The 27,283-nt window shown below is 48.3% G+C and overlaps 1 protein-coding gene across 1 annotated transcript in view; it reads right to left on the bottom strand.

Moving 5' to 3' along the window:
- Nucleotides 1-13,317, bottom strand: part of LOC149347821 (uncharacterized) — a 43,791-nt gene extending 30,474 nt beyond the window's left edge. The window contains exons 1-6 of the mRNA XM_089587491.1: nt 13,268-13,317; nt 10,814-10,900; nt 6,617-6,774; nt 5,197-5,292; nt 4,309-4,397; nt 2,850-3,042 (exon numbers count right to left, since the gene is read on the bottom strand). Of these exons, the coding sequence (XP_089443617.1) occupies nt 2,861-3,042; nt 4,309-4,397; nt 5,197-5,258 (333 nt within the window). The 5' untranslated portion in view covers nt 5,259-5,292; nt 6,617-6,774; nt 10,814-10,900; nt 13,268-13,317 and the 3' untranslated portion in view covers nt 2,850-2,860. The remainder of the gene's footprint in view (nt 1-2,849; nt 3,043-4,308; nt 4,398-5,196; nt 5,293-6,616; nt 6,775-10,813; nt 10,901-13,267) is intronic.
- Between the last annotated feature and the right edge of the window lie 13,966 nt (nt 13,318-27,283).

Raw genomic sequence — 27,283 nt, 5'->3', positions numbered from 1 at the left:
TCTTCAAACCGCAGCGCTCCAATGGTTTAGTTTTGTTTATTTGGGTTTAACGTCCAAAGGAAACTCGGGCTATGAGTGACGCCGTAGTGAAGGTCTCCGGAAATTTCGACCACCTGGCATTCTTTAACGTGCACTGACATCGCACGCACACGGGCCTCTAGAATTTCGCCTTCATCCAAATTCGCCGGCCGTGGTCGCGATTGAACCCGCATCTTTAGGGTCCGCAGCGGAGCGCCGTAACCACTGAGCTACCACGGCGGGGCTGCTCTTAACGGAGCGGCTCGACGCCATTAACTAGTTGTCACTTCGCGCGGATATATTTTAAAATCAACTACATTGAGAAGGCTCAACGCATACTGAAAAAGAAAGGAATGCAGCCTTGAATGAAACCTCGTGTAAGAAATTGCAGCTCCGCACGCCTTCCAATCCTCAGTGCCCAATGAAATGGTGTGGTCTGTCGCGTTACCATCCTTTGCGAACTAGGATAGTGATTGCTGTTTCCTGTTAAGCCCGTTGGCGCACATTGGCACACACCTATATAGAGTCCAGCGTAAAGGCTCGAGCATATTTCGGGCATATTTGTCGACTTCGATTAAGCGAGTATAAGTCTGTTTTATAAATTTAAAGTTGAAGTATTGAGCGATGTGAATACTGCAAAATCAAATAGTGCACGGATAGACTTTATGTTACCGCATGCTCAAATTGCAGTCAGCTGAGATAGGAGTCTGCTGGGCTTTCTGCGAGTGAACAAACTTTATTCCTACAAATGGAAATAATGAGACATAGTGGGGTGGCGTCGCCCCAGGTTGGGGGCGATTGCCTGGGCCAGGACGTGAGAGCCACTTGTGGCGACTTGTTTGTGGTTGTCAGCAGTCCATTCCATCCCTCTTCAGTGGGAGCTGGCTGTAGGGTGTGTGTGGGGACGTTATTTCGCACATCCGCATAAGATATGAGTCTGTGTTCCGGGGGTACCATTGTTACGATTTGAGCTAGAAGGGTAGGTGATGAGTGCCACCGTAGGTGATGAGTGCCAAACGAGAGTGACCGAGTAGGGAATGAGTTTGTAATCGAGTGAGCAAGGTGGCTTGTGCTCTGTCGGTGTCGGGATGGGGGGGGGGGTATATCTGGCGTTTGTAGAGGTTAACTTCAGAGTAGGTCTCGGGAGTAACCGCAGAACATCAGTTGAGGACGGCGCGTCGGCCGCCGTTTTCCAGTTCATAAAACCTCGGGCTGAATGGTCGACTCCCTCATTCCCGGAGTAACTAGCATTCCACCGGCTCCCTGCCATTGAAGACTTCCTGGCGGAACAGCGAATTACTCCGCACATCGCCTGTCTGCAAAATATGCCGTCGTGTGAAAAAATTCCTAAAAGATTTAATCGTATGTTCAATAATCGCATGAGTTTTGATTTCAAAGCAGTACTAAGCTCAGAAGTATCCGTAGCTCCTTGTGAGCCACGTTGACTATTTGCGCGAACTGATTCGCACCATCGTGCGTGAAGAGGTCCTCAAATTTTGCAGCCCTTCGCAGTCAGCTCTTGGTTCAATTTCCGCTCTTGTTCGCGAGGAGGTGCAACAGGCGTTCAGGGGTCCTACTGTCGAAACACCACCTCTACCGGGCGACTACAACCGTCCCACCCATGGCGAAGTTGAGAGACGCCCGGCTGCCGCTTCGCCACCACCATTTACAGTAGTGCCTCCTGTATAAGCAGGAATCCAGGCCGTGGAAGCGTTTCAGCCGCGCGCATAGGGATGTAGCATTGGTTGCTTTACTCTATGGCTGAGAAGAAAAAAGGCTGCACAAGGAGCTACGGATACGTCTGAGCTTCGTACTGCTTTGAAATTAAAACTCATGCGATTAGTGAACATACGATGAAATCTATTAGGAACTTTTCACACGACGGCATATTTTGCAGACAGGCCATGTGCGCAGTACAATCATGAAATACATCTAGCTTAAATTTTATTCACTTGCAAGTAAAGAGGACGCTGTGAGCTTGATACTGATTGTCAAGTTTGCTAACCATCAGTGATATTAGCAGTTTTCACCTCGTCCGTCTCGTGGATGAATTGCAACCAGAACTCGCACCAGCTTTCATCTGCAGTTTCGAGTAGATTTTTTTTCTTTTAGTATCAAGCCCAGGTGTGCAAGATGCATGGCATTTTCGAGCAGCCACACTAGCAGAACTTAATCAGTTGTTCGAGTGTGCGGAAAGAATGTCTGTAAGGTTGTTACCAAAAAATGACCTCCCGTATATTTCGTAGAAGTATGTAAAGATTAACAGCAAAAGTAAGCTAGGAATCCACTGAACCAAATAGTTCAAGCCAAGCCACTGAAAACCTGAAGTGGTTTTTGGTGCTGTGCCACTACAAAAAAGCGCCAGAACTAGAATAAAGCAAAAGATTTGAGCATACATAAATAGCAAAATAGCGTTGATATATTATAAATTGATAAAATGGCAGGATCACCTGCAATGTCTCTTTCAGTGAACTTTAGCGCTCGCTATTTACTGGCTCGAATGTCATGAGTCAATACTCCGCCCTTACAAACGTGGTATCACGCTGGTATAGAGCACTAGCACAATCGCTGATATGCCTTCCGAAAATACGGTAAGTCGCCGCAACCCGTCCTGTGTTTTCCGAGATCTGGAACCGCTACTATAGAAAAAGGATCCATTCATGTGCGTCTCCCTATGCTGGCCTGTTCTGTTCATAGGAATGCTACAGCATGATCGTCACCTGTTACTGCCACCTGTCAGCAAGTAGCCACGGTTTGTCTCCCTTGTGTATCTTGATAAAGAGATGCGACAGCATGGTGGTGTATTCCTCAAGACGGAGCCAGGTACTAACCGTTTGCTTTCTTAGCGGGTCGTAGTTGGCTGCTGCGGCGTATCCCCTTGGACATGTTTTTCGCACTGGACTGAGTGGAGCGCCAACGGAGAGGCACAAGAGCTCGCGAGTCTCAACGGCACTCTGCTGGTACCAGGTGGCTCTGATGGTTGTCTCCATGACAACGAAGAACCAGCATCTTGACTGAAACCACCTAAAACATAGGTGCCATAGAGTGAAAAACCTTTTTTTCTCATATGAACGTTCAAGTAGTATAAAAAAGGGAGAACGGTTTTCAATTCTAGTGTTGCATGAAACAGAAATCTGCTGCAAGGCAATACATCTCTACAAAAGTGGCGAAATTCGGCACCTCTCGTGAATAACACTTGACACTTAAGCTCCATCTTAAGGGTACGACGCGATAGAGTTAGAGTTAATGCCCATATATGCGGAATTGTCCATTGCCAAATTTACATTCACAGTTGCCTGGGAGTCCACATGCCATTCCTTGCGTACAAAGGTAAAAGTTTTCATCCTGTTTCCTTGCTATTTTCTGTACTAGGCGGAGCCATGTGGAACAAAATATTCAGTTGTTAGAAGCCCGCATACCTTTGTGTCTATATGCGTACTATGCGCGCTTGGCGTGCTTTCTGTCCAGAAGCTAGTGTTGCCCTCGCTAGCTCGGGACATCGAGGGACTTATGTGCAAAGCTGCAAGTCTGATCCCTTGTTCGCGTCTTCTTTATCTGCCGCAGGATAGCTGAAGCACCCACCATTCATTGAGGCAGTTACAGTGCATCTTTTAAACAGCGCTACGAGGTCCAGAGTCTCTCAATTTTTGTATAACGCAGCCTCGCTCGAATTAAGAAAAGTGGGGATAACAATGTACATGCAAGTTATAAAAATCAGCAGCATATGGAAAACATGGCTGCTGATTGTTACCTTCTGTACAAACATAGCATATGTAATTTACTTCTGAACAAACTTACAATCTTTTGAAACAAGGAAACGCACAGCAAAGACATGTCTCCAAACCAAAGGAAGAGCACAGATATACGGCCAGCAGTCGAAATTCTATGTGTAGTGCGCACAGTACAGAACTCAGTACGAGCAGTGCAAGGTGAAATGTTTTGTCCACAGACTTCTGTCTATCCTGGCAAGCAGTCTATACGCAATCAACTGCTATAGACAGACTATAGACAATCTATACATTTATGGCCATACACTTTCAGTATATAGACAGTCTATAGACTATGAATAGACAAAAATAAATCTCAATATTAAGGCAAGAGAGTCGATAAAAAATTCATACAGTGTCTGTAGACCACTTTCGTAAGGAAAGGGCCTTATTTTTAGCGTAAACCTGAACGCACCCGTACCGCGGCAGAGGAAACCTGTACAACTTTCTCAGCGCACTGCAGATGTGGGTGCTAGGCGCTGGTAGCCTCAATGATTCATTGCAAAAATTGCCTTCAACTCACCTACGATGGCTGGATTCAGGCGCAGGAAGCCCCTCTCAAGCCGCACAATGGTGGTTGGGTAGGTACCGCATCCGAAGAAACAGCGACGCCTGAAAATAAACAAGAACGTTGGTAAACGTTCTTCCGGCTACGTCGAAGATCTCTGCTTGTATAAGCCTACTGAATATCGTATACCGTGTGTGAACAACTAATTGCTCGAAAATAATCTTGTTACACGCACTTCTCAGCTCTATATTTAGAGATGACATTAATGAATTCACAATCTTATTCTTAAACAGAAAAGTCATAATACTCAGCGTCAAACTTTGGGTCAGTCATCGGCCCCAACGTGTTTTGTGCCCACAGAAGCATGCCGCAACGAAGATGCCTTGCACATCAAGCGACCTCTACGCGTAAGTATGAAAGAATCGGAAAGGTGTAGTCGGATAAAACATAAGTCTGCAGCGGAGCTCCAACCACGTTCAAGACCGCCGCACAGGATTCCTCCACGACAAAAAAGTAGTCCATTGTTAAAACTTTGTTACCAAAATAAGAAGCTAAACACAAGAAACATTACAAGCTCTACAATTCTGATATTGACATCATTAATATAGTGAAACATTAAAAAGTTGATTTCATTTACCATTGTCACTGGCCAGTGGATTAATAAAGTTCGCCACGGACCGTGACACAGCCTTAGCAACTGCTCGTTTTTGAGTTGTATGCTACAATAGATGTTTAATAGCGCAAGGAGTAGAAACAGTTATGGTTATCAAGCACGCCTTGTTGTTGCTTTCTGGAGAAAAAAGCTAGCTTGTTGCCAGCGTTAGGCTTACGCTGCTTAAACCGTTTTTGTGACTCGTTGCAGGTCGCCGAGAACAACGGACTTTCTTTCCTTCCACTACGTACCTAGGGGCCCGACTGGCAGGAGGTGGTTTTCTGTGGTCGCTATGTTGAGCGCCGAAAGCCATCACCGTGTCTGCGGCGCAACCCGCCAGGAAGGCACTGGGGTACAGAAAGGAAAAGTCTCCGTCGGAACAGAACTCTATCCGGTCCAAATACATGACAGAAATTTCGGTCTTCCTGTCGTCGCGACAGATTTTTCGGCAGTATTGCGAAGCTGTGTATTTTTGCGACAGAACTGGCTTTGTCGTTACGACAGGAGACTGCTTAATACTGCAAAAAATCCTGCTGTTACGACAATGATTCCTGTTTTCAGGTGCCAAAATACTACATGACAGTCTGTTATGAGAATAGGGAATTTTCAGATGTGTTTTTCGATAGGGCAGGTGTCTATGGTCTGCGAGTCGAGAGTCTAGAGTGCGAAGCTGGCGACACTATTGTTCATTCTTAGGGGGAACAAAAGGTGCCTCCTCTGTTTTCTTGACACCAGATGCCTGTGCCTGCAGACGCCTTCTCTCTTCCGTGTCTCAGTAAGATGAAGTCTGGTAAATTTGAATGCCGATAAACAGCCCACGAGCCAGGCTATAAGCAATGCCAGGGTACGCTGTTGACACACGTCTAATTGATTGCATGCGTAAACCGCGCCACTGTCGACCGAGAAATGCGCATGCTTACTAGGGGCAGGTAAAAAATTCACAGCCTATTTGGTTTGCTTCTGAGTCGTGCAGTGTTGCTTGTTATCACCACCAGCTCTCCAGATCCCTCGAAGGTCAGAATCCTTGTCGTCATTCGTGCATGGCTTAAGACTAACGGATGCTGGAGAGTGCAAATGCCCGGCTCACGTAGAATACCCTTTAACTGTATATTTTTACAAAGAGTTATGATCTTTGCAATCCTCCCAACCCTTCAAAAAAATTTTAGACAACCTATAGACTGCCTATAGATTTTTGCCTATAATGTCTTTAGACTCTCAACAGGTAAATCCTAGAAAACAGTCTATAGGCAATACAAATTCAATAAACGGTCTATACAGGATCTATACATTTATGGCGACACACTTTGAGTAGAGTTTTGTCTATAGGCTATGAATAGAGAAAAAGAAATATTTATAGGAAGGCAATAGAGTCTATTAGAAGTCTACAGATTGTCTATAGACCATTTTTATAAGGAGAGTGTGCTAGCCGTTGCATTTGTTTTCGTCATCAACACAATTTTTTTAGTACAACTGAAAAAAAATTACAGCAGGGAAATCAACAGTTAGTGGTCATATTTTGAGTGATTATCCATGTTTTAGAAACTTGATATTCACGTTCTCGCACTCTTGGCATAAAAAAATTATTGTTACCTGCCTGGTGCTGCTAACGGCGACTAAGTGCGAGGGGGGGGGGGGAGTAAATCCCACGAACCGAGTGGCAACTCTGCTTACCCACTGCAGGGTTCTGCGACAGAGGAGGCTTCGTCCGGACAGATGAGGCTTCGAGTGTGGCTCTTGGAGGACTGCCGGGCACCCACGTGACGAAGGCACTGCAGACGGCGTAGGCTACCGCAGGACTTCGTTCCATGCAGAAGACGGCAGTGCTGCTGCTGAAGAATAAAGGAACAAAGGGCGAAGCTGGTCAGAATAAACAGCACAGCGACTGCAAAAGCTCGGTGCTATGCTGACCCAGTCGAGCACGTCCACGACCTGCACTATGGAGGAGCGGTCGTCTATATTTGCAACGCATACAGGGTCTTTTTCCTAACACTTTGCACAATTTTTAAAAATAGTCTTTTTGAGTTAAAAGACCGCTTTTTTCGGCATAGCGTGGTCAGCGGTGTAGTACTTCAGAATAAAGCCAAAACGTCATAACTAGCAGGCTGGTTAATTATTATTGAATGGGTAACGTTTTAACTATTACTGTTAGGCTCCAAAAATATTCAGACACGTCTAGCCCAACCTGAGGAATATTCATATCAATCTTTAGAATTTCGAAACCGCGCTTACCATGCTCGCTGTAGCCCATCAAATTTCGGCTACATCGCACCAAAATGCATGCGCTTTCGAGAATACTGCAGGCAAAGAAGCTCCTCCAGTGCACGTAACTCGAAGACACAGCCAAAATGTGTTGGGCCACGCAAAGCGGCGAGGGTCTAATTAAAGCCGTTATGGGGGTTTAACGTCCCTAAGGGGCTCAGGCTATGAGAGACGTCGTAGTGAAGAGCCGTAATAACGGCTCTCGCCGTAGTAATGCTAGAGCAGCGCGATCTGCTCTAGCATAATGAAGCTTTCATGTGGATCACTTAACGCAACGAGCATCAATAATTTTCTCTGGTAGCACAGTGTTCGTGGCATGGTACACATTTCATTTCCTCTGTCAGGGACGGCTTAGTGGATCGCTATTGATTGCTTTACTGTGTAAGCAGTATGAGTCCCATTAGGAGAAATTGCCCGCGTGTGTCTCTGCGTGGCCGCTGAGTGAAGCCTCCGGTGCCTACAGTGAGTGAGACGAGTGCTACAACCGTACCCTGACGAGAGGTGAGAGAGAAAATCCGCGACAGGTGAGGAGGAGAGGTTGGAGCAGCAACAGCCCAAGTCAGCGGCGAGTGCGGAGAGAAGGAAAGAGGCACCGAAAGTGAGCGCCACGTCGCCGGATCGCATTCAGTGCGCCATGTGACATGAAATGCATAGAACGTAACAGAAGTAAACGCGTAAAAAATCATTAGAGAGCCGTGAAGCCAGCCAAAGTATGTAAATAGGCGTTAGGTGTAAAACAAAATCCTTACGCAGCCATGTGAGCTGAGCTGAAGTAATGTGAAATTGGCTCAACTTTCATGCAGTGAGATGCGGCAAAAGGCAAAAGCAAATCAAACAGAAAACGACATCTTAAAATTCCATTCCGCTTACGCAGTTTATAGCATCAGGCCTTCTGAGCGTTTGTCTTACACTGCACGGGTGAATGTAGATTTCGCCCCCCCCCCCCCCCCCCCTGATATTCGGCGGGAAGATTTTGGGTCACCTTTCTGCTTAAGTATTATTCCACTTGCTCAAAAACAGCCCTGCACGGTTCGTAGAGTGAATTCATTAAATCTACAACGACCAATCACTGGGGCACTGCAGCAAATTGCGGCCGCTAGTAATTCGTCGTCTGATGGCAGGCATAAACCACACTTAACATTAGGCTTAACTCGGGCCTGCCTACAGTGCGCTTCGCGAACCAACAACATTGCGCATGCAAGAAACGGCAGGGGCCACACGAAAAAAATCATTCATAAACCACACTTTAGGGCAAATATTAATCTTCTAATGCTGAAAGTCTTCAAAGATAGATAGCTACATGGAATAGATTACAAGTTTGAGGTATTCTTTTTCGTGGAGGAAATTTATAAGAAAAAATGTGCCTCACAATGTGCGAGTGGCGCTCGATGGGAAGTGAAAGATTATCATGAGATAGATTAGCGAAACGCATTTGAAGGGAAATAAAGCATGTTTTGGGGGCTGCCAAGATTAAATAGGACGAGCGAGATAAAGGAATTGTCCTTGGTTGGCTGATATGAGCGGCTGTATGAGCCCTCCAAGGGTGCAATTTGCCTAGCAGTCTTTAACCTATTTGATAATAACCAAATGCCCTCCTATCTGTTGAAACATCATCAATAGGCAACCATCGCTGAAACATCACACATATGCAAACTCAGTGCGGTCGGATCACGAAGCAGGAAAAACCTAGAAGCAGCCAAGTTCTAACCAAGACAGACGATCTAGGACCGCTTACCGCATTTCGCTTAACTCGGGATGTCGTAAACAGACCGAAAGATGTATTGAAAGGAAAATAACATTGCACATAGAGTCGCCAAGCAATGGGTGTAACTTCCGCAGGACTACTGCCTGCTGCCAAAAAAAGCTTGTACATTCTACCATGTATAATCTGTGCTTCTATGTACACGGAAATGCATGCAATGTACACTCTAAATGACCATGTACGCAGCCTGCGCTCATGAAGCCGTGGGTGCTGTTTATCATACTGTCGAGCTTGGACCCATAATGTTCAGGTGACCTGTGCAGTAATGGACGCTAATGTCTGGACGCCAAAATTTGGTTCAGGACGATATGTTGCAAATACGCTTTATGGCTGCTCTGACTATTCGACGACTGTCTGCATCCAATTCGCGATAGTTGTTCGCTTTCACACGAAGCAGCCCGTTGTGTAGTAAAACTTCAACACATATCAGGCTTGCGAAAACAACAGAAGCCCTGGGCACCTCCTCCTCTCTATAGGTGATACGGCACGAACATCTTTTCACGGTGTTCTAAAAACCATCCACATCTTTCTCCCTTTAGGCTATACAGATTAGTTCTCCATGAACAGGGTACGACAATTTATTAACACAAGTACGAAAGTGTGCCGGTATTCTTTTCCCCTGATGTAATTGAAATATGGAACAAACTGTCAAGTGATGTTGGGGAGAGTGCGAACGTGCAACAGTTTGAGCTTGGTGTCGATATGTTTTTGAGAAATGGTGCCCAATTTTGAATTCTGATTCACGATTGCTCATTAAAGTGATTATAAAATGTATTTGTTTTTGTTCCCTCCCTGAAGCGACCCTCATTGGAGGATTAACAGTATGACCAAATAAATAAAAATTAAAGCGAACGCATCTCTTCTCTCCTGCGCTTACTATATACTCACCATGTGAACCGCCCTTTTATTCAAGGCTTTGTTTGCTCTTTTACGTATCCCATGTCACAAGGAGCGGGGTCCCTGCTGAAGCATCCCCAGCAAAAAACCAGGTAAAATGCGGTACGCCTACGCTACGTGATGCCTCCCGAGGCTGTCTCTGACAACACAGAATCCACGCCAGTCTTTTGCACTCCACGGGCACCTGGTATGCACCGAAACTCTAAAAGCGCCTGTACGTCGTCATACGTATTTGGTTTAAATATGCGATACGCTCCAACTTGACGCCTTAAGTATGCATAGATACTTCTTTTCTAAATGAGCACGCTGTTACTTGATTTGTACTACACGAAGCATATTACTGCGAAGAGCTAGGTTATGACGGCTTCTTACGCTGGCAAATTGCTGCGAAGTGACACGAGAAAAACGAATAATAAAATAAATAAAAAAAAATCGTCTCACCGTGTGTTTTGCGTGAAAAAAAAAATGCCGCCCGGTGAATGCCAATTTTTAGTTAAATCAGGATGATGCAATTCAAGCAGACTGAGAGAGCCTTAAATAGAAAGTATCTTTAACAACTCAAACAGGGCAATTTTCGAACGGCGAGAAGTCAGATGGCTTTCAAATAGCTGGTTTATTGGGGTTTAACGTTCCAAAGCGGCTCAGGCTATGAGGGACGCCGTAGTGAAGGGCTCCGGAAATTTCGACCACCTGGAATTCTTTAACGTGCGCTGACATCGCACAGTACAGCTTTCACATAGCTCCACTTTACAAACGTACACTTCAGCAATTTAGCAACTCAAGGAACTACGTCAGAAAATATTGCCGTTAATGCGGATCTCAAGGAGTGACTCTCGTACAATTCACGGCATGAGCGCCCGGTTAGCAAGCTGCGGGATACTTTTGCTTGGTTTGCGCTTTGCAGAGCAGCACGATTGTACGACAGCAGGATTTGAAGCGAGCTCACGCACATGCGGTGTAGCCTGAGACGCCGGTTTCTCAGTCTGCGAGCACTGAGTGGTCGATGGGGATATACTGCATCCAAAGAAGCAGCAGACCTGCAAGAAAAAAAGAATTTCGGCGCTTATAATGAAAACGCGCCAAATTACGCGCGCTTTCGAGAAACTTGTAGGGAAAGCAACCTCTCCAGTGCGTGTAAATCGTCAAATTTGCCAACATTTGTTGAGCCACTGCGCCGAGGGTAACCACGTTTTCAAAATTATAAAAATGATATCGATATTACTTGCGGTGGTCTACGCGCCTCTCATATATTAAGAAGCCTAACAGTAACACTTAAAATGGTAACTATTCAATATTAGTTAACCTGCCTGACAGTTAGCATGGGTTAGCTGTATACTGATCTACTACGCCGCTGAAATTGCTATGCAAAAAGCGCTCTTATAACTCAAAAGGCCTATTTCTAAAAATTGTGTAGAGTGTAAACCTGGAACCGGATGGCGCGATTTCGGACGCGATTGCCGCGTGGATGGTGGGACGCCCGCCGCCGCGCGGTTCTACGCGAAGTAGAAACAAACGCTTCGCACGATACGTACACTGACGTCACGATCGGCGTCCACCAATCAGCGAGCATTCAAGTGTCATTTTGGTTTGTTGGTTTGCTAACAGATGACTGTGCCCTGCGCGACGCGTAGGCGTATGGCAGCGTACCACATGAGCCTCTAATGCAATGCCTAGAGTCACTGGAAATGCCCTCCGCCTGGAACGACGTGCTTCGTCGCCTCTATACACGCTGTACAGTGGTGGCCACAGTGTGCGGCGTCAGCTCGGAGCCAGTGGTCGTACAGAAAGGGTTGAGGCAGGGCTACCCGTTGTACCCTCTTCTGTATATGTTGTACGCTGCAGGGGTGGAACGCAAGCTGTTGGAAGTGCAGTTGCGGTTCTCGCTAAGCTACATCAGCGATGGTGTAAAGGACCGATGGATATTGCCAGGCCTAGTCTTTGCCGATGATGTAGTATTAATATGGCAGAGACAAATGCGGAGCTCCAGGGCCTCATCAACATATGCGCTGAAACCATGGCACCACTGGGCCTGAGCTTCAACTGAAAGAAGTCGGCGGTGCTGTGTTTTTCAGCGCGGCTGGACGCCGAGCAGCCGGCCCACCTACCTAAGGGGGACGTCCTCGAGATGGCAACGGAATACCGATACCTAGGCATTAGGTTCAGCACGCAGCCAGAATATGCTGCAAGACATGAGGAACACTTGAAACAAGCTTCGCAGCGAGCGGGAAACATATTGAGAAGGCGGTGCCTATGGGGCTGCAACCGATTTGTTATGGTCCGCGAGCTGTGGAAGGCAGTCCATGTGCCCGCATTGTCATTTGCAAAACTCAGTTATCTGCTTGACATCGCCCACAAGGGAATGGCTTGAGCGTGGTCAACGCGCGGTGGGACGCCTGGCGCTGGGGTGCCATGGGCGGGTGGCTAACGAGGCGGTACAGGGAGACCTCGGTTGGTCTACCTTCGAGGCGCGCGAGGCAAGAAGCAAAATAGCCTACGACGGCCGGCTGCGCCTGATGCACAAAAATAGGTGGGCGCGCAGAGTCTGACTATGTAAGTCAAAACTGCCTGCGGACTACATGGGTGAAGCGGCTCCAACACCTTCGTCGCAAGTTCGGCTTCTTCAGAAATGAAGTACAAGCCGACAACGCGAGGAAATGGGCCCAGGCAGTTGATGCCCAAGTGCGTGCGCAGGAGCGAGAGGCGCAGAGGGCTGCCATGGAGGGGAAGTCGACGCTGGAAGTGTACCGGGAAGCCAAGCATGACATCTGCGTCGAGAGCTTCTACGACAACAGTGTAGGCAGCCGCCTGTTGTTTGAGGCAAGCGCGGGTGCCATGCCAACGCTGGTGTATCGCAAGCGCTTCGACACTACAGTCGAATGCACCCAATGCAGAGCCTGCGGAGAGCACGACGAAACAAAGGAGCATATCGTCCTACTCTGCGAGAAGCTGTCAACGCCACCGCACGAAGGCGATACGCTTCCGCAGGCGCTGGGTTTCCGTTCTTCGAACGAGAGCTGCACAACGGAAGCGGCAAGCCATGCGGCAGTTGCAGCGACGAAGCGCCGATTGACAGAGTGGTGGACGCTGGTGCGACACTAGAACAGTACTGTTTCGTCAGTATTTGCGTGTGTGTTTGCCGCTTCGCGTTTGATAGTGGTGTTTTTATGTGTGTGTTTATCCAGCCAGGGCACCTTTGGTAGGCGCCCGCCCGTTACAAAGGGAAGGCTACATCATCACCACCTCGGCGGAACCTTTCTGGCGGAACCTGCATTTTTCTACATTTTTCTCGTACGGGTGCTCGCGCGTCGGCGGCAACGCGGCCGTTCGCTCTCGAAAAACGCTCCATGCGGGTACGGCTCTAGGCCAAACACCCTGCATACTTGTCTAGGGATCCAAGTACTCACCACCGGCGACGCTATGCTTAGCTCTTGAGCGGGCGGTCGGGACTGGTGCCTTCGGACATGTTATTCGTCCTGGACAACTTGGAGCGACAGAACGTTGCTTTAGTCTCTGGTGTCGTCAAGTCGCCGTCGAAAAAACGGACCTGCGGACGGCGATCCACCAGGCGGCTCTGTCGGCTGTTTCCATGACAACGACGAAGTGGCATCATCTTTCGGCCCTACAGGAGTGTAGAAATTAAAAGAGTGTGTTAAGCTCCACGGTATTTTCTTCGCCTCGACGATTAACAAAGAGTAAGGTCCATGGTATGTTCTTCGTCTCGACGATTACGAAAGAGTAAGCTGCACAGTATTTTCTTCGTCTCGACGACTTACAAAGAGTAAGGTCCATGGTATGTTCTTCGTCTCGACGATTAAGAAAGCCCTCCACTACGGCGTCTCTCTTAGCCTTAGTCGCTTTGGGACGTTAAACCCCATAAAACCAAACCAAACCAACCGATTAAGAAAGAGTAAGCTCCACGGTATTTTCTTCGTCTCGACGATTAACAAAGAGCTAAGTTGAGTTGGAAGTTTTTATGCGTAGCATATTGCAATCACTCAGTTCAGCCCTTGGGCGTGGCCGGGCAGCCACCAAACCACGTGACTTGACGTCACGAAACAACGTAAAAAGTAAAGAAAAGAAAAAACGAAAAACAAAAAAAGGAGCGTATATGCGGAGTGGGCGAGGAGCTTATTCAAAAAAGACCTCCTCAGATCAGGAGAGGGGGCTTTACGCGTCAAAAAAGTTTGCCGGTATTTAACTCCATTTCAATCGATGTATGACGTGCGAAAGTGCGCTGACGAAATGGTAACGCCACAAGCGACACCACAACAACGAGATGGCACAAATCTCAAATCTGTGAACTACAACTTTTTCAGGGGTAGCTCGGAACAAAATTTTTGGAAATGACCGAGGTCAAATTAGTTGGTAGCCATCGTGTCGGGCGAGGTCAATTATGGCTGTGCCGTGTCAGGCAGAGTAAAACACTGTCACCTTACTTGGGCACCTTGCTTGTGCATCGCTCGTTGCCGTAGCAACTCTGACGCCAAGCAGTAAGAATTTAGCCCAGGAAACCCACCAAATTTGATCTTGGCCAATTTGGACAAAAATCGATGTTCAACCATAATTAGGCTTTTCCAACATGTCGGTGACCTCAAAGTTGGGCCCGGCCCATTGTAAAAAGTTCGCCCGGGACAGCCCCGAAATATTACCCTGGCCGATTTGGATCAAAATCGATTTCCAACCGTAATTCAGGTGTAAAATTAACTGCGGTTTAAGTACTATTGAACCTATTGCTGCAGTGCCGCGTGCCTGCCACAACGTTGTCATCGCTAACGCATGCCATATCTCTCACCACGCTACGTGCCTCAAAGCGCTATTGTGGTGGCCACTGACCCGGGGAGCCAGTTATGCGCCCTTCCTTTCCTCAAAATCGCCGGAGTCTACAACGCTACCAACGCCAGTCAATTAACGCCGACGGCTTATAGGTTCAGTGGCGCGTTTCTGCCACAACGTTGGCAATAAACGCCGACGGCTTATAGGTTCAGTGTTGCGTTTCTGCCACAACGTTGCCAATGCTAACGCACGCAGCTGACGTCACTAGCGCCACGTAGCTTGAAGCGCGATTGAGGTGTCCACTGTCAAAGGGGGCCAGTTATGGGCCTTTCCTTTTCTTTCGAAACTCTTGCTGAAAATGAGAACTTTTATGAGGAAAGAAAATGCCGCAGTAACTGTCTCACATATCTCAGTGGACACCCAAACCAAGCCGTAAGAAAGAGGAATAAACGATCAAGGCAGCGAAAAAACAAACGGAAGAGGTGTTCGAACCTGTGTACTCTGGTTAAGTAGCTCATCATCGGTTTCGGCGCAGCTCCGGAGCGGCTGCAGGTCAAATCGACGGAGTCGGCGAAACTCTCGCAACATGGCGCACTAAAGCCTCCGCTTTGAAATCGACGCCACACTTTAATGCGAAAGCATTATATGCATGGCCGATCGCTAACGAAACGCGGCGTCGGCTCTGACCAGCAGCTGGTGGCTCGAAAATCCCAGATGAAGCCACCGCGCCATTAATGAAAATTTAAATTTCTTCGGAAGGCGCGAGGAGTTTAACGAGGACTTTCGTTCTGCGAGGCGGGCAAGCAACGCATGGGGCGCAAAACCACGTTGCTTCTTGTCGAACAAAGCTGAACCTAGCATACGCACTGACTGTATGCTAATGACTAGGCCTGTCCTTAGAAAGGAAGAGAAAGGAAGCAAGAATAATTTTGGAGGACGCTTAAGCGTCGCTTTGAACAGTGGAATGCGACAGCGTCTTGACGCGGTGCCGGGGAGTCCACGGACCGACATCGCCCTTTCGGCGTGACACCTTACCCGTTGGGCGCCTTGCCTTTCGGAAAATTGATTTTCGATGAAAGGAAATGACGCCGTAGCAGTATCTCTTGTCGCGGTGGACATCCGAACCGCGCATGATACGCAGACCCCGATTATAGATCGTCGGTTAGAATCCCAGCCGGGAGCTAGCTTCCAAATAATGTTTACGCTGTACGAACCGCTGAAACGTGTGACACCATGGTGGTGCTCATTACAACAACATTACATTACGCGTGGTGCTCATTACAACTACGACTACGCCGACGGCTTTTCGACCGAACGAGCTTTTACGCTGTCGCGTAAAAATAAAATCAATGCTTTCGCATTTAAAGCGCCCAAGTCTCCTTAAGTGCCATAAACAATTTTTCAACTGCTTATCGAGACGGGTGCGTGACAGCGTTCCTTGCATTGGTGCTCCCAGCACTCATTACACGGACGCACGCTTTGGCTGAGCCAAGGTGTTAGAATACCATGGGCTGAGCGCGTACGATCGGAATTCTAATTTTGCTAAACAAGTGACATCGTGAACGCTCTTTTCATGGTTCCATCGATCGCTGGTGGCTCGGTTACGGTATGCTGAAATGGTAACACCACAGGTGCTCTATCGCGATGATGTCGCAGAAATATGACTGGCTTTTTAGAACTGCAAAGCACGAAATAATGTGAGAAAGCATGTTTTTTTTTCGTATGGACACCACCGCCACATAGCAGAAAGCCCGAGTGACGTGTCCACAAGCCGGCGTGGCGGCTCAGTGGTTATGGGTTTCACATCCCAAAGTGACCCAGGCTATGAGGGACGCCGTAGTGGAGGGCTCCGAAAATTTTGACTACTTGGGGTTCTTTAACGTGCACTCACATCGCACATTAAACAGGCCTCTAACATTTCGGCTCCATCAAAATTCGACCGCCGCGGCAGGGATGGAATCCACGTCTTCCGGGTCAGGGGTTCGATCCCGGCTGCGGCGGTCGAGTTTAAATGCGAATAACTGAGTAAATTTTCACAGGTTCTTTCGTCTTCCTTATTGCACCAGCGGTGCCCCGCCAGAGACGGGTTGGTTTCAACTCGAAGACTGAAGCTCTTCGCACCAGCGGTGCCCCGTCAGAGACGGTCTCTCGATGATTCGAGACGCAGGGAGGAAGGGAAAACTTATGTACAGTTTATGTACAGCAATTTACAATAGATACAAGTTCAGGCACTCGAGACAAATTAACGGCACAAATATACAAAACAACAAAAAGGCGGATCCGGCTAATACTAGGGGAGGCCCCTCTCGGCGTTGCCGAAGATGCGTTGCATCTGACCTTAGCGCAGAACCCCGCTTCCAGCTCCGGGGCCCGGTTTTAAAGCCCTAAAGGCCCGGCCCACATTTCGTGGCTTCCAATCATGTTACGATGTTCACATGATTGGTTTATCGAGAGCCTGGCCAGCCCTCCAGCTTCCGTAGGGCAAAACGCCCTTTCCACAAACCTAAACGCACGGTCGTGTCAAATGAAAATAAACACAAATATACATTCGTGCTCGGTACCGCGTGTCGGGTGGACACCCGTACTTCCCGGTGCGTTCGCGAGCGGCCGCGTTCCAAGAAAGGAGACGCTCCGCTTTGAGTGCCCCCAGCCGCGTTCCGATGACCCCCGCGAACGCTACCGATACCTTACACGCCCTTCCCAAGATTGTACAAAGGGCCCAAATGGCACTTTTAGAATTACAAACAAAAGGGATCGGTGTCTGACACGAAACTACCCTTCGGGTGACATAACATAAACAAAACGTACACATTCAAATGCGCGTTTCACACCTGTAAATCCAGCGCATTCACCGAAGTCCAAGCTGTCGCGCTGCGACCAATTGCACCAACAAAACCAAAAACAACACTGTACACGGGCACCAACACAACATTACTCAAAATGCACACTTAAATACACACAGTGGCATGCCTGCCGTGCGCCGTAACACAGCGTCCAAGTTGGTGCGTTGCACCCAGTTCGCCTGCATGCACGCCGTCGTCTTGCTCGCGAATGAGCACACAGACACAGACACTCGCGACTGGAGCGTTCACAGCACTCGCCCAATGCCCACGTGAGCCTCCTTAGTCACACCGAGCGTCCCTGTGTGAGTTCGAGCCACCACACGTCTCAATAGACACGATCAACACCAATGGCCACTATGCCCATTAGGCCGATGCCACAGCGGGGCAAAAACTCAACAGCTGGTGCCCTCCAGGATCAAACACGTCCTGGTTCTCGATGGGTCCAAACCCATGACCACACGACGCACCTGAGGGCCCGCTCTCTCTGGCGCGCCGGTACGAGCCGCGCGCTGCATAAGGAGCATAGCCCCTGCCTTGTCTAAATATATCAGTACGGTCAGTCTTGCTACATTTGATGTTGCGACCTGTAGCACGGTGCGTACTGTTCCTGCAAGGGCAAACATTTAAATTGCCGCTCCCTACTTTATAGGAGCTTGCCGGCTCCGTAGTATTGTTTAACTCTGGGGCTGCATGAGCCCCCTCACAGTCATTCGGCCTGAATTTGTCTTGTTGCAAGCAGCCACACATTTCCCTGTCATCAGATGACCTGATCGGACGCACATCGGGTGCGTTCGACAACTGGACGGCGCTGCGTTCCATCCCGATACTTTTGCCACCAGAGATTCCAGTTTCGCGGAAAGCTGGCTCTCTTTTTACTTCTTCCTGGCTATTTTTCGTTCGCTCTTTTGACGTGTCGGAGGTCACAATCTCCGTCACCGAGCCTGCAGGAATTTGACCGTTGTCCTGTTGGTTATCGGACACCTTGGTCTCAATTGGGCCTGGATCATCAGAATTGGGCTGCTCCTGTTCTTTGCTAGCCGCCCGCGGTGGCGGAAAAGCTGTGGTATTTCCGCGTCCTTCAGGAATCCTGTTTTCACTTCCTGAACCTTTCGCGGCGTTTCCTAAGAAAGATGCGTTCCCGCATACCGGCTGATTGCTTTCAGCGTCCTCACTGCTTTTTCCCTGACCTGTGCATGACAAGCATAATCCTTTGTCTTCCAGCACAGGCTGCCTCACCTCTCGGGACTCGGAGCAGTTCTCCCTGGTTGGTTCACTAGCTTTCCTAGACGCCTTGAGCTCAGCGAGCTCCAGCGCTAGCTGCTGGCGCTTTGCTTCTAATTCCTCCAAGACGCACTTAACATCCTGAGGTTTTTCCTCGCACAGCGGCGCCTTTCCTCCATTCACTTTCGCAAGTTCAGCCTGAAAGTACGCTAACCGCGCCTTCGCTAATTGCACTTGGTACCTCACATCGAGTGAGGGCCGGCATGGATAGCTTTCCATACCGCCTTCCGTACCCCTCAGCTGTCCTATCGGCTCGAACACAGGGACGTGAACAATGCGACCAAGGAAACTCACGGTTTCGATGCGTCGATCCGCATTGCCAGCTCCTTGGCGTCGGGGTCCACCGCCACTTTCCCCGGACGCTGCGATGAGCTGTCGCACGCCGCTGGTCCGCCGCCGGTGATCGTCGAGTTCCCGACGCGCTGCTTCCTTGACCGGACGCAGTCCCGCGTCGCTGGACTACTGCCGTGGTCCTTGCGTCCTTGCCGCCGTGTCTCCGCAGGTCCGTTCACGAACGCTGACCTGTCGCCTTGTCGTCACCTTTCTCCCTGCCTTGTCTTCTTCCTGCGCCGTCTTCCGATGGCCGCAGGATCCTGTCGACTGCGCCAGTAAAGATTCACACAGGTTCTTTCGTCTTCCTTATTGCACCAGCGGTGCCCCGCCAGAGACGGGTTGGTTTCAACTCGAAGACTGAAGCTCTTCGCACCAGCGGTGCCCCGTCAGAGACGGTCTCTCGATGATTCGAGACGCAGGGAGGAAGGGAAAACTTATGTACAGTTTATGTACAGCAATTTACAATAGATACAAGTTCAGGCACTCGAGACAAATTAACGGCACAAATATACAAAACAACAAAAAGGCGGATCCGGCTAATACTAGGGGAGGCCCCTCTCGGCGTTGCCGAAGATGCGTTGCATCTGACCTTAGCGCAGAACCCCGCTTCCAGCTCCGGGGCCCGGTTTTAAAGCCCTAAAGGCCCGGCCCACATTTCGTGGCTTCCAATCATGTTACGATGTTCACATGATTGGTTTATCGAGAGCCTGGCCAGCCCTCCAGCTTCCGTAGGGCAAAACGCCCTTTCCACAAACCTAAACGCACGGTCGTGTCAAATGAAAATAAACACAAATATACATTCGTGCTCGGTACCGCGTGTCGGGTGGACACCCGTACTTCCCGGTGCGTTCGCGAGCGGCCGCGTTCCAAGAAAGGAGACGCTCCGCTTTGAGTGCCCCCAGCCGCGTTCCGATGACCCCCGCGAACGCTACCGATACCTTACAAACTGCCTTAGTTTGTAGGTGGGCGCCACCGCCTACTCAAAGCGCGATTGAGGTGTCCACTGACCCAGTGAGCCAGTTACACTGCTATCTGCAGAGGCATCACACACACGCATACCGCTGAAACCCGTGGATTCCGGCTCAAGTGCTTTCGCACTAACATGTTGGATAGCGAGCGGGAAGCTTTTGTGTGCCGATCCCAACTCAGGGTGCTCGGCAGCCAAACTCCATAGCGACAAAACCACCGAGGCACTCAAATCAATATATTACGGGCGTACAGAAATGAACATGTGAATGGGTGTACAAAAAATGGAGGGCGGTTAAGCTTCGCCATTGGGAGTGGAACGCGACAGCGCGTCGGAGCGCTGCCAGGGTTTACATCGAACGCCTTAGCGCGTTCGGCGCGACGCCTTGCCCGCTGGAAACAACTTTGAGCGCATTTCTCATTCAATTAATTCAATTAAACACACAAATTGAGTTAATTATCATCAAACATTGGCTTTTAATTCCGGGGATTTTAATACCTTTGAACTGCTTTTCCCAATTTCTTTATTTCTCGCAATAATCAGTTAATTACAATGATTTCAACTCCTCATCGCATATCACACACCAATTGATCGTCGGTCAATGGAATCTCAAATTACCATGGTACATTTTTCTTGCGCAGCCCCCCAATATTTTCGACACGCGGTGCTGCCCACTGCGCCGACGGCTTTTTTGGACCGAACTATAGTTCACTATAGACCGAACGAGCAGTATGCGCGGCCTCGTAGAAAGAAAGCATAGCAGGAGAAGAAAAAATTACCGACGATTACTTTACTTCCTAATGCGAAATTTGAGCGCAGCAAATAAGCTGTTTCACCTTTTCGATAGTGAGTCAACCCCAGCTGCGGAGTTGGTTTCAGGGACAACGCCGCCGATGCCGACACAAACAATATGATACCCTCGCTTCCGCAGCGCTAAGAACCAGGTCTAGCCGTGGGAAGGTGGTCACGTATTCGTCGACGTGCCGGGGCCTACGTGAAATAACCGGCGCGTCGGCAACTGAAGAGCACCCTATCCGCCACACAAGAACAGGGGGGGGGGGACCCTTTCCTCCTCTTTCTGCATGGCGGCGACGGTGTTCTATGCAGTCACGTTATCTTGACTCTCTAGCGGCGTCAGCGGCATCCAGCGGTATCAGTCGGTCGCTGCTAGCGCTGGGGGGATGAAAGGGGGGCGGAGCTGGTTACGAGGCCGACGACAACGCCGACGACGACGCGAAACCCAGGAACGGACGCCAAAGAGCTGCGCTCTAAAAAAAAAGTATCTCACTGTGGGTCGAAGAATGCTCACGGGCGGCGGAAGCCGAAGAGGCAGAGTGGAGTCCGAGCGTCGCAATGTCGCGGCCGGCTGAGGCCGATCAAGGGTAGGCTGTACTGCGTGGCAGACTAAGTAATCGGTACAAAATGCGGGCCAGACGTTAAAGCCCCAGCGCAGGATAGAGAGTTTTAGAAGCTGTTAAGTTGAAGAACAGGACAGGTTTCAAGCAGCCAACAAATAATCGGAGGCTGCGTAAAAATTGCCGCAGTATGTTCCAGACAGCGACACACCATTATCATTTCGTGCAGCATAAACTTATTAGTTAAGTTAAAGCCTAAAGCTCAATACAAGGATTCGAACCAGCGACCTATACTCGGGGGAACCGAGGACCTGTAATCGGGGCTGCATAAAAACAAGTCGTTTCATGCGCGTTTTGGGTGTCCACCAAGATAAGTGAGACTGTTACTTCGTCATTTCCTTTCCTAAAAAAAACTCGATTTGTCGAGCGGCCAAAACGTCACGATGAATTGCGCTGGCGTTTCCGTGGACTCCCTCGTAGCGCTGCAACACGTTGTCGCTTTTAAGGCGAAAACCTTTAATGGCTCACACTGTTGTGACCAAGACGTGTTAGCAAATTTGTCCGCGTTTCAGATTGGTCGAAATGGTCGTGACGTCACTGCGCGCGAACTTTGACGGGTGTCCACTGAAATATGTGAGACAGTTACTGCCCAATCCCCTTTCCTCAAATGCAATTTTCGACTGGTGTCCACCGAGATGTGCGAGACAGTTACTGCGCAATTTCCTTTCCTCAAATACAATTTTCATTTTTTTTTCATTACGGCCGCTCTTTCATTACGGCCACTCTCAGGGCGCGGCGCGCAGTTAATTATATATCGGACGACGGGCGAAATTGGCATTTTGTATACTGCACAACGTTCCTACATTTTACACATGATCACCAGTGGACAATCTGCGTGCTCGATATAGCCTTGTTATCCGTACTATCCATGTTCAATATATCCGGACGTCATATCCGGGCACATCCTTCGCATACGCGCCAAGCGCAGACTGACTGAAAATATTTATTGGGTAAGGCAAAAGTAATCATAGGACACTAATGTTTGGTCCTTAGTCCACAACTGCGCTGTCATTTGCACCCTTCTCAATCGCTTAGCTCAGCTTAAGCTGTTCATTGAGGTCAGAACTGCCCAGCAGGGACTCCCACTGCTCTCGAAGTGCACATGCGTTTTCTTAGATCCTACTTGCCCTCACATTCCCACTCGCAATGTGGTGGAGCGAAGCGAGGGATGAGAGTCTTCGCACCAGTGACAATCATCCCTATACCAAGTCAGGCACATGCGTCTATATAAGAGTAGGTTTGGATAAAACCCTATTTGAATTTTTCCCCAGCCCTGCATTTGCTTTTTGTCGCCGTCTTTGTGTGGACGAACATAACAGCATCTGTGGCTACAATGATGTTCCGGGCGATCAGCGCAGGACTCGGCACCCGGTGTTGATGCTAGCATAGGTGTCGGGCGGTTGGCGCAAGCTCGAGCTAGCCTATTTGCTCCGTCTTTTCGTCGTAACCCTTAATGCCCCGGCATCAAATAAAGTACACCGGGGTGAAATTTCTATTCGCATCTTCGTGAGAATCCTGAGTGCGTTCATGTCTGTCCTGCCGTAGGAAACACGCGTTGTGTGTGTGTTTCTGTGTGTGTGAGCGTTTGTAGATAAAGTGAGGTGCTGGTTTTGCCACGCAGAACTGCTCAGACTGGCCAGGGGGTCGGCAGGTTGATGCCGAAGAATTGAGTGGCGGTAGCAGCAAAGCTCACCGCTCCGAAGAGGACTCCCGATGTCCTGCCACCATCCAGAAAGGGCCTTGTCGGAGAAAAAAGAAGGTCTGCACAAAGGCCGCCATATTCAAGAAATCGGCCGGTGCCCGTTGCTTGCTTCCCAGAGGAAAGAATTCGGAAGGACGCGAAGTACAGCGACCAAAGACTCCTGCTGAGCAGGTTGCTGAGAGAGATGAGGTTTCCTCAAGACCCGGCGTTCGGTAGTTGTACGGAGATAACGCTGGGAGATTGCAGCCGGGGGCAAAGACTAGAGGCCGCACCCTGATGACGGAAAAGTACTAGCTCTGCAGTTGTATAAAGCCTTAAATAAACTCTGGTGTAATCTGCAATTTTTGAATGGTTGTGCTTCGTCGGGAGGTGAGAGGAAATAGTGGAATGGAAGAAAGAAGAACGTGCCGCGTCACTACCTCAGGACCCTGCCTCTGTGTGATATCCTGTCTCGGAATATCGGATGCCCCGGTGAACTTTCCGTGGTGTGAAAGAACGCTTGGAGGCCGAGGCCCTCCGCACGAAAAGGATCTCGGATATCGGCTCTGTTGCGATGAATTCCTGCAACCAGCGCCGCACCAATACCCGGCCAAATAGTTCCACCCACCTCCCAGCATCCCAATTCCCTTTCTCTACACCCTTTCCTTCCGGCTACTTCTTCGGGCAGATAGGGGTGTCTTCCCAGGCTCACTCCCCTGGCTGTCGGTTCATTTTACAGCAGCTTCCTCCAAATATAATATTCTACCCTCTGTTGTGCCGAATGTTTGTGGACGTTTTCACTTATCGATCATTGGATTAAGGCTGCTGTGCGTCAGCAGTGCAGGCAGTGTCTCATCAGTACAGTCTTTCTTGTAGCTACAGCTTAATGTATTCAAGCTAGGAGTTTGTATCTGAACGGCTGCTTACAATGAAAAAAATAGCAACATGGAACGACGACCTCATGTTAACTCATAACATAGTTTAGGATAACAATAAGCAACAGATTTTCGTAAATAGGATAAAAAAGAAGGGAGCTTAACTTTAACTGCATTTTTTGATGTCGAGATTCCTGGCATCTCCTCGCCCTAACCAGTCTGCAAAGCGAGAAAAAGGTAGCGATAGGCGGCAAGGCATTGAAAGAAACCGCTAATCATGACCATACGAGCACGTTGATAGGCGGAAAATAACATTGGGGTTCTCTAAATTTAACGGGTGCTCTCAGGTAGTGTACAGTACAGTGCTGGTATTGATCTAGGGGAAAGCGCGTGATAGTTTTGTCTTCCCTGTACTCACATGTGGGGAGGAAACATGGAGGCTAGCGAAAGGTTTTGAACTTAAATTGAGGTGAGCAGAGGGAAGAAATTCAGGTAAATAATGCCCTACCTGAAGTCAAGAAGAGAAAATGCGCATGGCTGAGGCATGTAAAGCGAAGGGAAGATAACAGACTATCGTTAAGGGTAACTAACGGACTGCATTCCAATCAACGCTACCATGGCGCGAAAGAGTTCAATGGGCGGATGAAGTTTACGGAGATAGGTTGGGTGCAACCAGAGCAGGCCCCCTCTTAATTGCAGCCATACTGGAAAGGCCTTAGCTCGTCAGTGAACTTAGCTGGGACGATGAAGGCGAAGATTAAAGCTTTCTCAGAATTCAGGTATTTTGCAACGAAAAAAGCTCAGTGGATGCTTAGGCAACGCCCGGCGTCTTTTTTTATGGCGAAAGCCTTTTATGTCTCATACTCCCGGTCAAGGTCACGTTCGGTGTAACGCTGTCTTCCACGAATAACGCGGCAACTAATCACGACAGGAGTCAACGAATGGCAGCATGAGATAGGGGGGACAAAATGTAACCACAAAGCGAAGTTTGTTGACTGTAGAGTGATTAAATAATTATAGCTAATTATAGCAAAGGAAAGCAAAGAAAACAACGAAATACATCGTTAGAGCGCAGACTTCGATATAGCGACGGGAACGGTGTGACGTCACATCGAACGGAAGTCGTCACAGCATGGTGAAAATAATCACAGAATTGGCAGAAAAACGCCGGATTTGTGTCGAATTAAGTTGAAAAAAGAGTAATTAATGGGAATAAGAAGTTCTTCCATCAAATAGTTTTTCAACTTACTGCTGTGGCCCTTGATATGGTCTGTTTTCGATCCCCCTGAGTATAGTATTTTCAACGAGGCTGCACATCAAGCATCCAGACCGCGATGTAACGCTCTGGTGGCATCCGAAATGCTTTGGGATACAACCTGAGATATCACACGATGTAAACTTAGGCTACGCTGGCATCTCTGATGAGAGAGCCGTGTCTGAGATTGCAGTTAGAAGATTATTCTGAAATGCGCTCCTTGGTTCACGCATCTTGATGACATGATTAAATGACTCTTCGGTGCATGGGTTCTCCCCTGCAGACAACTCTTTAGAAGCTCTTGCGGATCTGCTTTACTGAAACTATGCTTCACTGCGCGTAGGACCGATCTGGGCATGTTGTAGTGCACGAAACGCTCGTTCGCCATGCGCCGCTTGTACGCGCACCAAATGCCTGGCTGTTCCAAACAGAGCTAGCGAAAGCGGTCCCTATCAGCAGCTAACGTTGACTACTTCCGATCTTTATGCGCACCAAGCTGTGTACAAATGGGGCATTTTTGTTCCTACCAGTTTGCTAAAAGAAAGGAACAGCAAACATACTCTTCCGTGTTTAAATATTTTCTTTAGGCTTGGTGCAGCCAAGCCGGATGCACTTGTGAATAGTCAGCCATAAGTGGTTGCTGAGCTGCTTTTGTCTGCAGGTCTGCTTTTGCGTGTCTTGCTTTCTTGCATTGTATGTTTCAAATATTAAAGAGTGCACTTCTAAGTGTTGTGGGCTTTTTTTTCAAGTTGCTTTAGCGCTGGTATTACAATATATGCGAAAGTGCGGGAAAGGTGGTGGCAAGAAACGGTGGTTGCGATTGCATTTTCAAGCAGCCACGTTTTTTTCACAGCTGCAAATCAAAACTAAAGCAAACAGAATGTATTTACAAAACACTGACGGTTATTACATGACTGCACGGCGCTAGAGATAGGCGTGTTGTGTGAACTGCGGCCGCTCATTGCGAGCGTAGGCGTTGCTCTCATGTTAGTTCGTGCATTATAATCATGAAACTTTTCTGCGAAATTTCTCAACTCAGCGCCAGTTAATAGGTAGTTGGCGTAGTGAGTGCGTTATATCAATGGTAAGCTGCCTATATGTTTTTTCAATTTCAAAACAATTTGAGTACAAATATTCAATATACAGTCTGTAAATTTCCAGTCAGTTTATCAAGTGAAACTTGAAACTCTAATTGAAACTTTAATTGAAAACTCTATGACGTCCTCTTCAAAATTTTCTGAAGAGCCAAAATATACCTGCATCACGTGACCACTGAAGACCGTTACTCGACAGCGCCTCCCAGCCTGCTGGCAATGCCTTTGCGATGTTAATCCAGCAGGGCATAAATTCAACCCAATTTGCTATTTACGCGGAAGCATGAATACAAAAGATGGGTGAAGAGTGCATCTCGGCACCTACCAATTCGGTAGTTTGGATAAATGCAATGAGTGCACAAGATAACATGTCGAAGCAGTGTTTGAACTGTATACATGAATAATAAGCAAGATACATAAAGAAAACAGCAAAGGATTAAATCAACACCACCTGATATGCGAAAAAAAATAGAAAACCTAAAGGAGACGTTCCTTGCAAACATTTAAATAATGCATAAATACAGTGACAAAAATGATAGAATTTATTACAACATTCAAGCATGCACAGCCTTATATCAATACTGTCAGCATAATGTAATGCTTGAAAAGAAAATTACATTGCTTAGTGTGAAGTATTTTAGAGGGCGAGAAAAATTGCGGCTTTCCTTGACCACCACACTGAGACTGTTCCATATTTTATTTTTGCACAAATGTAAGCTAGCAATCACCAGCTATATAGTTTATGAATAGTCGGCATGTTAAAATTACAATTGTCTTCAGTTTGTGCGCTCGTTTTTGGAGATATAAAGATATCGATCCAGGTTCCTAGCTCGGGAAGACTAGAAATTTTCTGGTACTACATTCGACGGCGTCACTAATGCCACCTGCCCAGAGAGAAAGGCG

Source organism: Amblyomma mixtum, chromosome 4 (assembly GCF_055824585.1).
Source record: "Amblyomma mixtum isolate Tamu chromosome 4, ASM5582458v1, whole genome shotgun sequence".
NCBI classification, from domain to species: Eukaryota; Metazoa; Arthropoda; class Arachnida; order Ixodida; family Ixodidae; genus Amblyomma; species Amblyomma mixtum.
Note: the sequence above shows the minus strand (reverse complement) of the source record. Positions and strands in the feature narration are given on the sequence as shown.